The sequence below is a fragment of the Somniosus microcephalus genome, chromosome 3 (assembly GCF_052327205.1).
Source record: "Somniosus microcephalus isolate GS21.2 chromosome 3, FLI_Smic_1.0, whole genome shotgun sequence".
Classification (NCBI taxonomy): domain Eukaryota; kingdom Metazoa; phylum Chordata; class Chondrichthyes; order Squaliformes; family Somniosidae; genus Somniosus; species Somniosus microcephalus.
This window is the reverse complement of record NC_140989.1, coordinates 3,286,693-3,303,406: the sequence shown is the minus strand read 5'-3', so window position 1 is coordinate 3,303,406 and position 16,714 is coordinate 3,286,693. Positions and strand designations below refer to the sequence as shown.

Sequence of the window (16,714 nt, the reverse complement as noted above, 5' to 3'; positions counted from 1 at the left end):
ACTTAATGCATGCCTCTTTTCTTAGCCTCAATTTTTCCCTGATGTCATCCATATTCATCCATAGTGTCTCATTAATGTTTAGCTTGTTCTCGGTTTTTAGCAGAATATATTTTTCCTGGACTCATCTGAACAGCATTTTAAATGTTTCCCATTGCTGTTCTACATCATTGTTAGCCAATATTGTTGTCCATTTTATTTTCCCAAGTTCTATTCTCAGCCCCGCAAAAATCGGCTTTTCTCCGATCTATTACACTGGTAGTCTTCATACTGATGTCCTGCCCAATTATTATCTTAAAGCTTATTATATTATGGTCACTATTGCCTAGATGTTCCCCTACTTTTACTTCTCTTATCTGCTCTGGTTCATTTCCCATTACTAGATCCAATAGCAAATCCTCCTTTGTTGGGCTTTTTACATATTGGGTTAGAAAGGAGTCTTGTACATATTGTAGGAACTTCATTCCCTTATCCCTTTACCTACCTCTTCTGGCTAATTAATTTTGGGGTCGTCAAAATCCACCATGATTATTATTCTATGTTTTTTTACTCATTTCCCTAATTTGTTTGTGTATTTCTTCCTCCACCTCCCTTCCACTATTAGGTGGTCTGCAGACCACCCCTATTCGTGTGATTGATCCGTTATTATCTTTGGGGTTCGCAGGGCGGATTGATGTTTGAGGGTTCGAGGTGCATGGGACGAGTCGACGATTGCTGGTTTTGGGGTATACGGGGCGGGGTGGCGTTTGGGGGTTCGGGGCAGATTGACGTTTGGGGGTTCGAGGTGCACGGGACGAGTCGACGATTGCTGGTTTTGGGGTATACGGGGCGGGGTGGCGTTTGGGGCAGATTGACGTTTGGGGGTTCGAGGTGCATGGGACGAGTCGACGATTGCTGGTTTTGGGGTATACGGGGCGGGGTGGCGTTTGGGGGTTCGGGGCAGATTGACGTTTGGGGGTTCGAGGTGCATGGGACGAGTCGACGATTGCTGGTTTTGGGGTATACGGGGCGGGGTGGCGTTTGGGGCAGATTGACGTTTGGGGGTTCGAGGTGCATGGGACGAGTCGACGATTGCTGGTTTTGGGGTATACGGGGCGGGGTGGCGTTTGGGGCAGATTGACGTTTGGAGGTTCGGGGTACACGGGACGAGTCGACGATTGCTGGTTTTGGGGTATACGGGGCGGGGTGGCATTTCGGGGCAGATTGACGTTTGGGGGTTCGGGGTACACGGGACGAGTCGACGATTGCTGGTTTTGGGGTATACGGGGCGGGGTGGCGTTTGGGGGTTCGGGGCAGATTGACGTTTGGGGGTTCGGGGTACACGGGACGAGTCGACGATTGCTGGTTTTGGGGTATACGGGGCGGGGTGGCGTTTGGGGGTTCGGGCAGATTGACGTTTGGGGGTTCGGGGTACACGGGACGAGTCGACGATTGCTGGTTTTGGGGTATATGGGGCGGGGTGGCGTTTGGGGGTTCGGGGCAGATTGACGTTTGGGGGTTCGAGGTGCACGGGACAAGTCGACGATTGCTGGTTTTGGGGTATACGGGGCGGGGTGGCATTTCGGGGCAGATTTACGTTTGGGGGTTCGGGGTACACGGGCTCTGCAGTCCGTGCCTGTACTATTCCCCGCCGACAAATGCCAGGCTCACCTCTTGCGGCCAGAAATCCCGACCCTCCTGCTGGTCCTCCAGGTAATCGCGAATAATGTTGGTTTTCTGCAGGAAGAGGCCCATGGCATTGGCCAACTCTGTGTCCTGTCCGACAACCGGATCCTCCAGCTCGGAGGCGGAGAACAGACAGGACAAACCAATCCCCACCAGGCCCGCCACATAGTGACAGTACTGAAAGCAAAAGGTGGGAAAAGGGGAGTCAGAAGGGCTCACGGGAATATCGAGTCAAACACGCCACCATCACCGTGCAATCACGTCGCTGCGCTACTTCCCTGTGACTGCATCGTTCGCCAGCTCATAGACTCCAGCCCTCTCCCACAAATCGCTCAACTCACCCCAAGGGGCAGGCTGGGGTATCAGAGGTTACAAGTACATACCTCTCAGCCTGCAGTATAACTGGGAGCTCACCAGGCCGTCCCTGAACACAGATTTCACTGCACTGTAAGGTCACACATCCCCCCAAACAACCCACACACATCCCCCCAACCCCGAAACCCCACCCCCGTCACCAGACCGTCCCTGAACAGACTTCACTGCAACAGCACACATCCCCCCAAACAACACCCCCGACACCCCACCCCCGTCACCAGACCGTCCCTGAACAGACTTCACTGCAAGATCAAACACCCACCACCCCCGAAACACCCATCCCACCCCACCCAGACACCCCACACCCCCAACTAACGACCCATACATCCACACCACCCCCACTAAAAGCCCATACACCCACCCCAACCGCTCCCAAAACACCCACACCACCCCCGCCCCCACCAACAACCCTTGCCTCACTGACATACTCCCCCTCCCACCCCCGACACAAGCCCACCCACCCCTCCCCACCTTTCTCTTACCGTGTCCCACTCCTTGATGGATCCAACTTTTTTCTCCAAGAATTCAGCCATTCCAACTCCCATCTTGTGGCAGATATTTGCAATCACATCCTGGTAAACCTTGGCCAGTGAGCGGAACTCCAGGGAAATCTGGGTCACAGAGCGAGAATGAGAAACTGGAAACAAAAATAGGCCACGGGACAGGCCTGTACCCCAGCAAGTAAGTGCCTGTGGAGCTGTACCCCAGTGAGAGTCAGTGTCTGTGGAAGAGTACCCCAGTGAGAGTCAGTGTCTGTGGAACTGTACCCCAGTGAGAGTCAGTGCCTGTGGAACCCGTACCCCCGTGAGAGTCAGTGTCTGTGGAACTGTACCCCAGTGAGAGTCAGTGCCTGTGGAACTGTACCCCAGTGAGAGTCAGTGCCTGTGGAACCCGTACCCCCGTGAGAGTCAGTGTACGTGGAACTGTACCCCAGTGAGAGTCAGTGTCTATGGAACCCGTACCCCAGTGAGAGTCAGTGCCCGTGGAACTGTACCCCAGTGAGAGTCAGTGCCTGTGGAACTGTACCCCAGTGAGAGTCAGTGCCTGTGGAACTGTACACCAGTGAGAGTCAGTATCTGTGGAACTGTACCCCAGTGAGAGTCAGTGCCTGTGGAACCCATACCCCAGTGAGAATCTTCAGGATAGAAGTTGGGGGAAATGATGTTTTGGAGCTTCGAAGTGTAAGATGGGAGGAATGCAGTGGAAGAGATGTGCAGCCTGTACCACACTCCTGACACAGGGAGACGTACCGATGGGAAATCCTGCAGCACCTGGCGATCCTTCTCCTGACTCTGGCTGTACCTCCACTCGGGCTGGTACAGGTAGGTATGGAAGTTCTGCAACATTGGGATCTTCACCTCCAGGGGGATGGACATGTCATCTTCCACGGTGTCCAGAGCCCGCAACACCAAGTAAAAGATGCACACCGCCCGCCTGCAGGGAAAGGACAGTGAGTGCAAGCCACAGGCTGGGTTCCCCTGGCAACCCCTCCCACACCCAGCCCCCCAACTCCCCGGCATCCCCTCTCCCCATCCCCCCACCTCCCCGGCATCGCCTCCCCCACCCAGCCCCCACCTCCCTGGCATCCCCTCCCCCACCACCCCTCCCCCACCCAGCCCCCCACCTCCCCAGCATCCCCTCCCCCCACCACCAAGTTCACACTGTATCCCACAATCAGATTTTCCTTGAGATCCGCACATTGGGCGGGGTCCACTCCCCCCGCCACTCCCAGTTTACAGAGCGCTCTTACCGTAGGTCCCCATCCAGCGCCTGAATGACGGCAGCGAAGCTGCGGCTCGTCTGGTTCAGATAAACATAGCACGTTTTTAGCGTCTCGCTCATAGAGTCCTAGAAAACAGACATCAGATCACTGACCGTCCCCTCGCTCCGCACACGGACCGTCCCCTCGCTCCGCACACGGACCGTCCCCTCGCTCCGCACACGGACCGTCCCCTCGCTCCGCACACGGACCGTCCCCTCGCTCCGCACACGAACCGTCCCCTCGCTCCGCACACGGACCGTCCCCTCGCTCCGCACACCGACCGTCCCCTCGCTCCGCACACCGACCGTCCCCTCGCTCCGCACACGGACCGTCCCCTCGCTCCGCACACGGACCGTCCCCTCGCTCCGCACACGGACCGTCCCCTCGCTCCGCACACGGACCGTCCCCTCGCTCCGCACACGGACCGTCCCCTCGCTCCGCACACCGACCGTCCCCTCGCTCCGCACACCGACCGTCCCCTCGCTAAACTAAAGGGTACAATCCTAAAGGGGATGCATGAACAGAGACACCGGAGGGTGTATGTGAACAAATCATTGAAGGTGGCAGGGCAGGTTGAGAAAGTGGTTAAAAACATACGGGATCCTGGGTTTCACAAATACAGGCAGAGTACAAAAGCAAGGAAGTTATGATGAACCTGTATAAAACACTAGTTCGACCTCAACTGGAGTACTGTGTCTAATTCTGGGCACCTCACTTTAGGAAGGATGTGAAGGCCTTAGAGAGGGTGCAGAAAATATTTACGATAATGGTTCCAGGGTTGAGGCACTTCAGTTACGTGGATAGACTGGAGAAGCTGGGATTGTTCTCCTTGGAGCAGAAAAGGAGATTTGATGGAGGTGTTCAAAGTCATGAGGTGTCTAGACAGAATAGATAGAGAGAAACTGTTCCCATTGGCAGATGGGTCGAGAACCAGAGGACACAGATTTAAGGTGATTGGCAGAAGAACCAACGGCGATGTAAGAAAAAACTTTTTTTACGCAGCGAGTGGTTAGGATCTGGAATGCACTGCCTGAAAGGATGGTGGAGGCAGAATCAATCATGTCTTTCAAAAGGGAGTTGGATAAGTACCTGAAAGAAAAGAATTTGCAGGGCTACGGGGAAAGGGCGGGGGAGTTCGACTAGCTGAAGTGCTCTTGGAGAGCCAGCACGGGCTCGACGGGCCGAATGGCCTCCTTCTGTGCTGCAATCATTCTATGCTAGATGGTGTTTGAAGACCAGGACCTCAAACGTGGCACCAAGCTCATGGTCTACAGAGCAGCAGTGATACCCGCCCTGCTGTATGCCTCAGATACATGGACCATGTACAGCAGGCAGCTCAAAGCACTGGAGAGGTACCACCAACGCTGCCTCCGCAAGATCCTGCAAATCCATTGGCAGGATAGGCGCACCAACGTTGGTGTTCTCGCTCAGGGCAACATCCCCAGTATCGAAGCTTTGACCACGCTCGATCAGCTCCGATGGACGGGTCACATTGTCCGCATGCCCGATACGAGACTCCCAAAACAAGCGCTCTACTCGGAGCTCCGGCACGGCAAGAGAGCCCCAGGTGGGCAGAGGAAACGCTTCAAGGACACCCTCAAAGCCTCCTTGAAAAAGTGCAACATCCCCACCGACACCTGGGAATCCCTGGCCTAAGGCCGTACAAAGTGCAGGAGAAGCATTCGGGAAGGCGCCGAACACCTCGAGTCTCTCCGCATTGGAAAAAGATCTCGAGGGGAGATGAGGAGAAATGTTTTCACTCAGAGTTGTCGGGATCTGGACGCTGGACCTGAAAAGGTGGTGGAAGCCGATTCCATCAATAATTTCAGGGAGTTGGACAAAACATAACATAACATAATAAATAGGAGCAGGAGTGGGCCATTCGGCCCCTCGAGCCTGCTCCACCATTCCGTCCATCGAGCCTGCTCCGCCATTCCGTCCATCGAGCCTGCTCCGCCATTCGGCCCCTCGAGCCTGCTCCGCCATTCCGTCCATCGAGCCTGCTCCGCCATTCAATAAGATCATGGCTGATCTTCTACCTCATCTCCACTTTCCTGCACCATCCCCATATCCCTTAATATCCAAAAATCTATCGATCTCTGTCTTGAATATACTCAACGCCTGAGCCTCCACAGCCCTCTGGGGTAGAGAATTCCAAAGATTCACCACCCTCCGAGTGAAGAAATTTCTCCTCATCTCAGTCCTGAATGGCCGACCCCTTATTCTGAGACTGTGACCCCTGGTTCTAGACTCCCCAGCCAGGGGAAACATCCTTTCTGCATCTACCCTGTCAAGCCCTGTAAGAATTTTGTATGTTTCAATGAGATCACCTCTCATTCTTCTAAACTCTAGAGAATATAGGCCTCGTCTACTCAATCTCTCCTCATAGGACAATCCCCCATCCCAGGAACCAGTCTGGTGAACCTTCGTTGCACTCCCTCTATGGCAAGTATATCCTTCCTTAGGTAAGGAGACCAAAACTGTACACAATACTCCAGGTGTGGTCTCACCAGGGCCCTATATAATTGCAGTAAGACGTCTTTACTCTTATACTCAAATCCTCTTGTAATAAAGGCCAACGTACCATTTGCTTTCCTAATTGCTTGCTGTACCTGCATGTTAACTTTCAGTGATTCGTGTACAAGGACACCCAGGTCCCTCTGAACACCAACATTTCCCAATCTCTCACCATTTAAAAAATACTCTGCTTTTCTAATTTTCCTACCAAAGTGGATAACGTCACATTATATTCCATTTGCCATGTTCTTGCCTACTCACTTAGCCTGTCTATATCCCTTTCAAGCATCCTCACAACTTACATAAAAACCGGGATGAGGTCCTAAAAGCTAAATATAGGGAGTTAGGAGGTAAATTAAAAAATAGGACCTCAAAAGGTAGTAATCTCAGGATTGCTGCCAATGCCACGTGCTAGTCAGAGTAGAAATAGAAGGATACTTCAGATCAATACGTGGCTAGAGGAATGGTGCAAGGGGGAGGGATTCAAATTCCTGGGACATTGGAACCGGTTCTGGGGGAGGTGGGACCAGTACAAACTGGAGTGTTTGCTACTGCTGTTGGGGAGGGTTTAAACTAAAATGGCAGGGTGTTGGGAACCTGTGCAGGGAGACAGAGGAATGGGAAGCAAGGATAGAAACAAAAGACAGGAAGGAGAAAAGCAAAAGTGGCAGTCAGAGAAATCAAGGGTTTAAATCAAACATGGCCGCAGTAAATAATAATTCTAAAAGGTCTAAGAGTGTTAAAAAAACAAGCCTGAAGGCTTTGTGTCTTAATGCGAGGAGCATTCGTAATAAGGTGGATGAATTAGCTGCGCAAATAGATGTAAACAGATATGATATAATTGGGATTACGGAGACATGGCTCCAGGGTGACCAAGGCTGGGAATTCAACATCCAGGGGTATTCAATATTCAGGAAGGACAGGCAAAAAGGAAAAAGCGGTGGGGTAGCATTGCTGGTTAAAGAGGAGATTAACAGAATAGTAAGGAAGGATATTAGCTCTGATGATGTGGAATCTGTATGGGTAGAGCTGAGAAATACCAAGGGGCAGAAAACGTTAGTGGGAGTTGTATACAGACCCCCAAACAGTAATGCTGAGGTTGGGGATGGCATAAAACGGGAAATTAGAGATGCGTGCAATAAGGGCACAGCAGTTATCATGGGTGACTTTAATCTACATATAGACTGGTCTAACCAAATTAGTAACAATACTGTGGAAGCAGAATTCCTACTGTATACGGGATGGTTTCCTGGACCAATATGTCGAGGAACCAACTAGAGATCAGGCCATCTTAGACTGGGTATTATGTAATGAGAAAGGATTAATTAGCAATCTTGTTGTGGGAGGCCCCTTGGGGTGGAGCGATCATAATATGATAGAATTTTTCATTAAGATGGAGAGTGAAGTAGTTGATTCAGAGACTTGCGTACTGAATTTAAATAAAGGAAACTACGATTATATGAGGTGCGAGTTGGCTAAGGTGGATTGGGGAATGTTACTTAAAGGGTTGACGGTGAATAGGCAATGGCAAACATTTAAAGATCGCATGGATGAACTACAGAATTTGTTCATCCCTGTTTGGCATAAAAATAAACAAAAAAGGTGACTCAACATTGGCTAACAAGGGAAATTAGGGGTAGCATAAGATCCAAGGAGATGACATATAAATTGGCCAGAAAAAGCAGTAAACCTGAGGATTGGGAGCAGTTTAGGATTCAACAAAGGAGGACAAAGGGATTAATTAAGAAAGGGAAAATAGATGAGAGTAAGCTTGCAGGGAACATAAAAACTGACTGTAAAAGCTTCTATAGATATGTGAAGAGAAAAAGATTGGTGAAGTCAAGCATAGGTCCCTTGCAGTCAGAATCAGGGGAATTTATAATGGGGAACAAAGAAATGGCAGACCAATTAAATACATACTTTGGTTCTGTCTTCACAAAGGAGGACACAAATAACCTCCCAGAGATGTCGGGGAACATAGGGTCTAATGAGAGGGAGGAACTGAATGAAATCAGTATTTGTAGGGAAATGGTGTTAGGGAAATTGACGGGATTGAAGGCCGATAAATCCCCAGGGCCTGACAATCTACATCCCAGGGTACTTAAGGAAGTGGCCCTAGAAATAGTAGATGCATTGCTGGTCATCTTCCAAAATTCTATAGACTCTGGAACAGTTCCCATGGATAGGAGGGTAACTAATGTAACCCCACTATTCAAAAAAGGTGGTAGAGAGAAAACGGGGAATTATAGACCGGTAAGCCTGACATTGGTAGTGGGGAAAATGCTAGAGTCTATTATAAAAGAGGTAATAGCAGAGCACTTGGAAAACAGTGACAGGATCGGACAAAGTCAACATGGATTTACAAAAGGTAAATCGTGCTTGACCAATCTACTGGAATTTTTTGAGGATGTAACTGGTAGAATAGATAAGGGAGAACCAGTGGATGTGGTGCATTTGAACTTTCAGAAGGCTTTCGATAAGGTCCCGCATAAGAGATTAGCATGTAAAGTTAAAGCACATGGGATTGGCGGCAAGGTACTGACTTGGATAGAGAACTGGTTGGCAGACAGGAAGCAAAGAGTTGGAATAAACGGGTCTTTTTCCGAGTGGCTGGCAGTGACTAGTGGGGTATCGCAGGGATCGGTGCTAGGACCCAGCTATTCACAATATATATTAATGATCTAGACGAGGGAACTAGATGTAATATCTCCAAGTTTGCAGACGACACAAAGCTGGGTGGGCGTGTGTGCTGTGAGGAGGATGCCGAGAAACTCCAGTATGATTTGGACAGGTTGGGTGATTGGGCAGATGCATGGCAGATGCAGTATAATGTATAAATGCGAGGTTATCCACTTTGGTGGCAAAAACAGGAAGGCAGATTATTATCTGAATGGCAATAGATTGGGAGAAGGGGAAGTGCAACGAGACCTGGGTGTCCTTGTGCACCAGTCGCTGAAGGTAAACATGCAGGTGCAGCAGGCGGTTAAGAAGGCAAATGGTATGTTGGCCTTCATCGCAAGAGGGTTTGAGTACAGGAACAAGGATGTCTTGCTGCAGTTTTACAGGGCCTTGGTGAGACCACACCTTGAGTATTGTGTGCAGTTTTGGTCGCCTTATCTGAGGAAGGACGTTCTTGCCATGGAGGGATTGCAGCGAAGATTCACCAGGCTGATACCTGGGATGGCAGGAATGACGTATGAGGAGAGATTGGGTCGATTGGGCTTGTATTCGCTGGAGTTTAGAAGAATGAGAGGGGATCTCATTGAAACTTATAAAATTCTAACAGGACTAGACAGATTTGATGCAGGAAGGATGTTCCCAATGGCGGGGGAGTCCAGAACCAGGGGTCACAGTCTAAAGATAAGGGGTAAGCCATTCAGGCCAGAGGAGGAATTTCTTCACCCAGAGAGTGGTGAGCCTGTGGAATTCTCTGCCACAGAGGGTGGTAGAGGCCAGTTCATTAAATATATTCAAGAAGGAGTTGGATATATTCCTTAAGGCTAAAGGGATCAAGGGGTATGGGGAGAAAGCAGGGACCGGGTACTGAATTTGGATGATCAGCCATGATCTCATTGAATGGCGGAGCAGGCTCGAGGGGCCGAATGGCCGACTCCTGCTCCTATCTTCTGTGTTTCTACATTCCCACCCAGCTTTGTATCATCAGCAAACTTGGATATATTATATTTGGTCCCCTCATCCAAATCATTAATGTAGATTGGGAATAGCTGAGGCCTAAACACTGATCCTTGCGATAACCCACTAGTTACAGCCTGCCAACCCGAAAATGACCAGTTTATTCCTACTGTCCATTAACCAATCCTCAATCCATGCTAGTATATTACCCCCAATCCCATGAGCCTTCATTTTGTTAAATAACCTCATGTGGCACCTTATCGAATGCCTTCCGAAAATCCAAATATACCAAATCCACTGGTTCCCCCTTATCTATTTTGCTAGTTACAACCTCAAAAAACAGATTTGTCAAACACGATTTCTCTTTCATAAATCTGTGTTGACTCTGCCCAATCCTATTATTATTTTCTAAGTGCCCTGTTACCACATCCTTAATAACAGATACAGGTACTGGAGGATGAGGAACTTAGAGGGTTATGGAAAAAATGCAGGGGGGGGGGGGGGGGTGGATGTGCGACTAAGCACAACTGCTCTTTCAAAGAGCCAGAACAGGCACGACGGACCGAATGGGCTCCATCTGTGCTATAAGTTTCTATGATTCTATGAAACAGACTCTCGCTCGACACACCGGGGAGGCACAGGCTCCCGCTCGACACACCGGGGAGGCACAGGCTCTCGCTCGACACACCGGGGAGGCACAGGTTCTCGCTCGACACACCGGGGAGGCACAGGCTCTCGCTCGACACACCGGGGAGGCACAGGCTCCCGCTCGACACACCGGGGAGGCACAGGCTCTCGCTCGACACACCGGGGAGGCACAGGCTCTCGCTCGACACACCGGGGAGGCACAGGCTCTCGCTCGACACACCGGGGAGGCACAGGCTCCCGCTCGACACACCGGGGAGGCACAGGCTCTCGCTCGACACACCGGGGAGGCACAGGCTCTCGCTCGACACACCGGGGAGGCACAGGCTCTCGCTCGACACACCGGGGAGGCACAGGCTCCCGCTCGACACACCGGGGAGGCACAGGCTCTCGCTCGACACACCGGGGAGGCACAGGCTCTCGCTCGACACACCGGGGAGCACAGGCTCTCGCTCGACACACCGGGGAGGCACAGGCTCTCGCTCGACACACCGGGGAGGCACAGGCTCCCGCTCGACACACCGGGGAGGCACAGGCTCCCGCTCGACACACCGGGGAGGCACAGGCTCTCGCTCGACACACCGGGGAGCACAGGCTCTCGCTCGACACACCGGGGAGGCACAGGCTCCCGCTCGACACACCGGGGAGGCACAGGCTCTCGCTCGACACACCGGGGAGGCACAGGCTCCCGCTCGACACACCGGGGAGGCACAGGCTCTCGCTCGACACACCGGGGAGGCACAGGCTCTCGCTCGACACACCGGGGAGGCACAGGCTCTCGCTCATAATCCACGTACCAGGGAAGATGTTGTGAAGAATGATTTTCTCAGAGTTGCCGCCTTTTCAACATCTTCAAGAGCCACATGCAGGGATTGCCCACTGGCTGCTGCTCGCCGCACCCAGCAAGAGAGACACGGTGCCCAGTATCTCCTGCAGCTAGCCGCTCGCTGACAGAGGCAGGCAGTACAGAGGAGAGTGCGAGGCTGAGGTAGAGCACTGCGCCGTGAATCCCACTGCACGGCCCGTACTGCCAAGGGCCAGGCACTCCTGGCTGCACAGTACATGTTAGGAGAAGCCTTTGCTGTACACACGGGCCTTGTGGAGAGTTCAGCTCCCAGCCTGTGCTGCAGGCACTGTGTGTGTTTTTGTCTAGCTCATTCCACAGGAACTTTTAACAGAGGTCGGTCACTCCCTCCACGTAAACAGCCTGGAGCCAACGCCAGAAATAGGAGACCTGCCAATCACACAGCCCGGAGAGGCAACAGCCAATCACACAGCCCAGAGAGGCCACAGCCAATCACAGGGCTGCCAGGCCGATGGGTCATGTTATGAGTGTTCAGACTCTGTCCACATGGTGTAAACATGAAATTAACTCTTCACACAGAAGCAGCCCATTCGGCCCTTTTTTGAAAGTTATTGTTGAATCTGCTTCCACCGCCCTTTCAGGCAGCGCGTTCCAGATCACAACAACTCGCTGCGTGAAAAAAATTCCTCATCTCATCTCTGGTTCTTTTGCCAATCACCATAAATCTGTGTCCTCTGGTTACCGACCCTCCTGCCACTGGAAACAGTTTCTCCTTATTGACCATCAAAACCCTTCATCATTTTAAAACACCTCTATCAAATCTCCCCTTAACCGTCTCTGCACTAAAGGAGAACAACCCGAGCTGCAGTTGTCTCTCCACAAATCTGTTCCCCCAGGGTTGTGGAGGGGTCCCTGCTGGATAGGCTGGGGGTTGCGGGAGGAGTGGATCAGGTCATCGTCGTATCACACTCTGATGTGAATGCCTCTCCCACAGTGGAATAGCCAGCTGACTGTCTCACTGTCTAGACATTCGGTGTCTAGACTGACTGCGAGAATAGAACCATGGACTGACAACCCAGAAGGGCAGATGGCACCTGTACAACTGCACCCCAGTTAGGGTGAGGGCCTTCAGGATCAGTGGGGGTTAGGGAGGAATGGGGAGGGGTGAGTGCGGAGGGGGGGGGAAAGTGGGGAGTGCGGATGGGGAATGCCAAGGGGGTGGGGGGGAATGGAGAATGCTGAGGGGGGGGGCGGGGGAATGGAGAATGCTGAGGGGGGGGGAGAAATGCTGAGAGGAGCATGTCGGGGGTTTGGGAGGAATGCCTGGGGGGGGGTGGGGGGAGGAATGCCTGGGGGGGGAGGGGGCCGAGATTCCAAGCGGGGCTCTGTGGGGAGTTGTACGAATCCCTCTCCTTCTCCGCAGACTGGTGCTATATTTCTCAGGCGGGCAGTTCCTTGTGTTCAATAACTGCCAGAGCTGGGGATGCTCAAGAGGGCAGAATTGGAAGAGCGCAGATATCTCGGGGGGGGTTGTGGGGCTGGAGGAGATTAGGAGAATTTTGAAATCGAAGCTGGTGAATCTTTGGAATTCTCTACCCCAGAGGGCTGTGGAGGCTCAGTCGTTGAGTATATTCAAGACAGAGATTGATAGATTTTGGGATATTTGGGGATAGTGCAGGAAAGTGGAGATGAGGTAGAAGATCAGCCATGATCTTATTGAATGGCGGAGCAGGCTCGAGGGGCCGAATGGCCGACTCCTATTTCTTATGTTCCCATGAGGTGTTGCCGGACTGGGAGCCAATGTAGGTCAGCAAGCACTGGGGAGGTGGGCAATCGGGACTCGGTGAGAGTTAGGACACAGGCAGCTGAGTTTTGGATGACCTGAAGTTTAGGAGCCTGGGAGGCCGGCCAGGAGTGTGTTGGAATAGTGGAGTCTGGAGGTAACAAAGGCAGGGTGAGGGTTTCCACAGCGGATGAGCTGAGGCGGGGCGGAGAATGACGTCAGGAATTCACAGCCAGGGTCAGAGGTTGAGGCCTGAGCCTGACCCCTGAACTACTCACCCCCTGGGCCCAGGCGCGGGGCCCCGGACCGAGTTTGTATTTGATGAGGTTCAGCAGCTCCTCCGGGTGCCCGAGAGACCGCAGCAAATCCATGGCCCGGCCCCGCTCCGCCCTCTCTCTCCCGGTGTCTCTATCCCCGGTCCCGGGGCTCGCTCTCTCTCTATCCCCGGTGGATTGGTGCCGGTCCCGGGCTCTCCCTCTCTCTATCCCCGGTGTCTGTCTGTCTGTCTCTATATCTCTCTCTCTCCCAGTGTCTGTCTCTATCCCTCCCTCTCTCTATCCCCGGTCTCCCTCTCTCTATCCCCGGTGGATGGATTGGTGCCGGTGCCGGTGCCGGGCTCTCTCTCTCTCGGTGTCTCTATCCCCGGTCCCCGGGTTTTTTCTCCCTCTATCCCTCTCCCCCTCTCTCTCTCTCTATCCCCAGTGGATGGATTGGTGCCGGTGCCGGGCTCTCTCTCTCTCTCTCGGTGTCTCTATCCCCGGTCTCTCTCTCTCCCGGTGTCTCTATCCCCGGTCCCCGGGTTTTTTCTCTCTCTCTCCCTCCCGTTACCCGGGTGACCAGCCGCTCGAGCACCGTGTCATCGGGAGGGGAGGCTCTGATTGGGCCACCGGCTCGGACCAGCGACAGCAGCCAATCAGAGCGTGGGGCACCCGCAACTGGCCAGGCCGCCCGAGAGAACGGCCAATCAGCGAAGAGCTGGCGCCGACCCAACCCGCCTACTCCCCGTAAACCTCGCAGGAGCGGCGCACTGGCCGTAAACCCCGCAGTAGCGGCGCACTCCCCGTAAACCCCGCAGGAGCGGCGCACTACCGTAAACCCCGCAGGAGCGGCGCACCCCCCCGTAAACCCCGCAGGAGCGGCGCACCCCCCCCGTAAACCCCGCAGGAGCGGCGCACCCCCCCCGTAAACCCCGCAGGAGCGGCGCACCCCCCCCGTAAACCCCGTAGGAGCGGCGCACTCCCCGTAAACCCCGCAGGAGCGGCGCACTGACCGTAAACCCCGCAGGAACGGCGCACTGACCGTAAACCCCACAGGAGCGGCGCACTACCGTAAACCCCGCAGGAGCGGCGCACTACCGTAAACCCCGCAGGAGCGGCGCACTACCGTAAACCCCACAGGAGCGGCGCACTACCGTAAACCCCGCAGGAGCGGCGCACTGACCGTAAACCCCGCAGGAGCGGCGCACTCCCCGTAAACCCCGCAGGAGCGGCGCACTGGCCGTAAACCCCGCAGGAACGGCGCACTGGCCGTAAACCCCGCAGGAGCGGCGCACTGCCGTAAACCCCGCAGGAGCGGCGCACTGCCGTAAACCCCGCAGGAACGGCGCACCCCCCGTAAACCCCACAGGAGTGGCGCACTACCGTAAAACCCGCAGGAGCGGCGCAGCCCCCGTAAACCCCGCAGGAGCGGCGCACCGGCCGTAAACATCGCAGGAGCGGTGCACTCCCCGTAAAGCCCGCAGGAGCGGCGCACCCCCCGTAAACCTCGCAGGAGCGGTGCACCCCCCGTAAACCCCGCAGGAGCGGCGCACCCCCCGTAAACCCCGCAGGAGCGACGCACCCCCTGTAAACCCCGCAGGAGCGGCGCACTCCCCGTAAACCCCGCAGGAGCAGTGCACCCCCCGTAAACCCCCAGTTTCAGCCCCACCCGCTGGAGACTGGAGGGAAGATTAGGCGTTGATGCTGGGAGCAATTGTTAATTTTCAATCCGAGATTGGTAGATTTTTGTTAACCAAAGGTATTGCACCGCGCTTATTAACAATAGTTAGGGAAGCGAAGCAGAGACACTGTTACATATATATCTACTAGCTGAAGTGCCCGGCGGTGCCGAGGGTCTTTTGAGGGCATGTTGTTGTTGGAAGAGAGAGAGAGAGCGACTGGGGGGAAGAGAGAGAGCGACTGGGGGGAAGAGAGAGAGCGACTGGGGGTAAGAGAGAGAGCGACTGGGGGGGAAGAGAGAGAGCGACTGGGGGGAAGAGAGAGAGCGACTGGGGTGGAAGAGAGAGAGCGACTGGGGTGGAAGAGAGAGAGCGACGGGGGGAAGAGAGAGAGCGACTGGGGGGAAGAGAGAGAGCGACTGGGGGGGAAGAGAGAGAGCGACTGGGGGGAAGAGAGAGAGCGACTGGGGGGGAAGAGAGAGAGCGACTGGGGGGGAAGAGAGAGCGACTGGGGGGGAAGAGAGAGCGATTGGGGGGGAAGAGAGAGCGACGGGGGAAGAGAGAGAGCGACTGGGGGGGAAGAGAGAGAGCGACTGGGGGGGAAGAGAGAGAGCGACTGGGGGGGAAGAGAGAGAGCGACTGGGGGGAAGAGAGAGAGCGACTGGGGGGAAGAGAGAGAGCGACTGGGGGAAGAGAGAGCGACTGGGGGGAAGAGAGAGAGCGACTGGGGGGAAGAGAGAGAGCGACTGGGGGGAAGAGAGAGAGCGACTGGGGGGGAAGAGAGAGAGCGACTGGGGGGAAGAGAGAGAGCGACTGGGGGGAAGAGAGAGAGCGACTGGGGGGAAGAGAGAGAGCGACTGGGGGGGAAGAGAGAGAGCGACTGGGGGGGAAGAGAGAGAGCGACTGGGGGGGAAGAGAGAGAGCGACTGGGGGGGAAGAGAGAGAGCGACTGGGGGGGAAGAGAGAGCGACTGGGGGGGAAGAGAGAGCGACTGGGGGGGAAAGAGAGAGCGACTGGGGGGAAGAGAGAGAGCGACTGGGGGGGAAGAGAGAGAGCGACTGGGGGGGAAGAGAGAGAGAGCGACTGGGGGAAGAGAGAGAGCGACTGGGGGGGAAGAGAGAGAGCGACTGGGGGGGAAGAGAGAGAGCGACTGGGGGGGAAGAGAGAGAGCGACTGGGGGGGAAGAGAGAGAGCGACTGGGGGGGAAGAGAGAGAGCGACTGGGGGAAGAGAGAGAGCGACTGGGGGGGAAGAGAGAGAGCGACTGGGGGGAAAGAGAGAGCGACTGGGGGGAAGAGAGAGAGCGACTGGGGGGGAAGAGAGAGAGCGACTGGGGGGGAAGAGAGAGAGCGACTGGGGGGGAAGAGAGAGAGCGACTGGGGGGAAGAGAGAGAGCGACGGGGGGGAAGAGAGAGATGGGCTGCTGAATTTTTAGTGTTTTTAGTGTTTAAAGTGGGGGAAAAAAGTTTCATTTCAAGTTTTTAAAGGTTTAAAAGTTAAATTTAATTTTAGTTAAGTTAGTTTAGTTTAGTTTAAGTTTAAGTTTAGGTTAGTTTAGATTAAGTAAGGAAGGAAAAGACCGCCAAAAAGACCGCCA

General features: G+C 54.1%; 1 protein-coding gene across 3 annotated transcripts in view; it reads right to left on the bottom strand.

The window, feature by feature from the left end:
• The window catches only part of fdft1 (farnesyl-diphosphate farnesyltransferase 1), a 31,557-nt gene extending 17,650 nt beyond the window's left edge, over positions 1 to 13,907 (bottom strand). Inside the window, exons 1-5 of one of the 3 annotated variants that reach the window (XM_085978666.1) lie at positions 13,461 to 13,907; positions 3,788 to 3,885; positions 3,288 to 3,471; positions 2,520 to 2,648; positions 1,648 to 1,839 (exon numbers count right to left, since the gene is read on the bottom strand). In XM_085978666.1, the coding sequence (XP_085834792.1) occupies positions 1,648 to 1,839; positions 2,520 to 2,648; positions 3,288 to 3,471; positions 3,788 to 3,885; positions 13,461 to 13,553 (696 nt within the window). In that variant the 5' untranslated portion in view covers positions 13,554 to 13,907. Of the gene's footprint in view, positions 1 to 1,647; positions 1,840 to 2,519; positions 2,649 to 3,287; positions 3,472 to 3,787; positions 3,886 to 11,391; positions 12,106 to 13,460 lie in introns of those variants that run through there. The other 2 variants (XM_085978657.1, XM_085978652.1) reach the window with 2 other exon arrangements.
• Between the last annotated feature and the right edge of the window lie 2,807 nt (positions 13,908 to 16,714).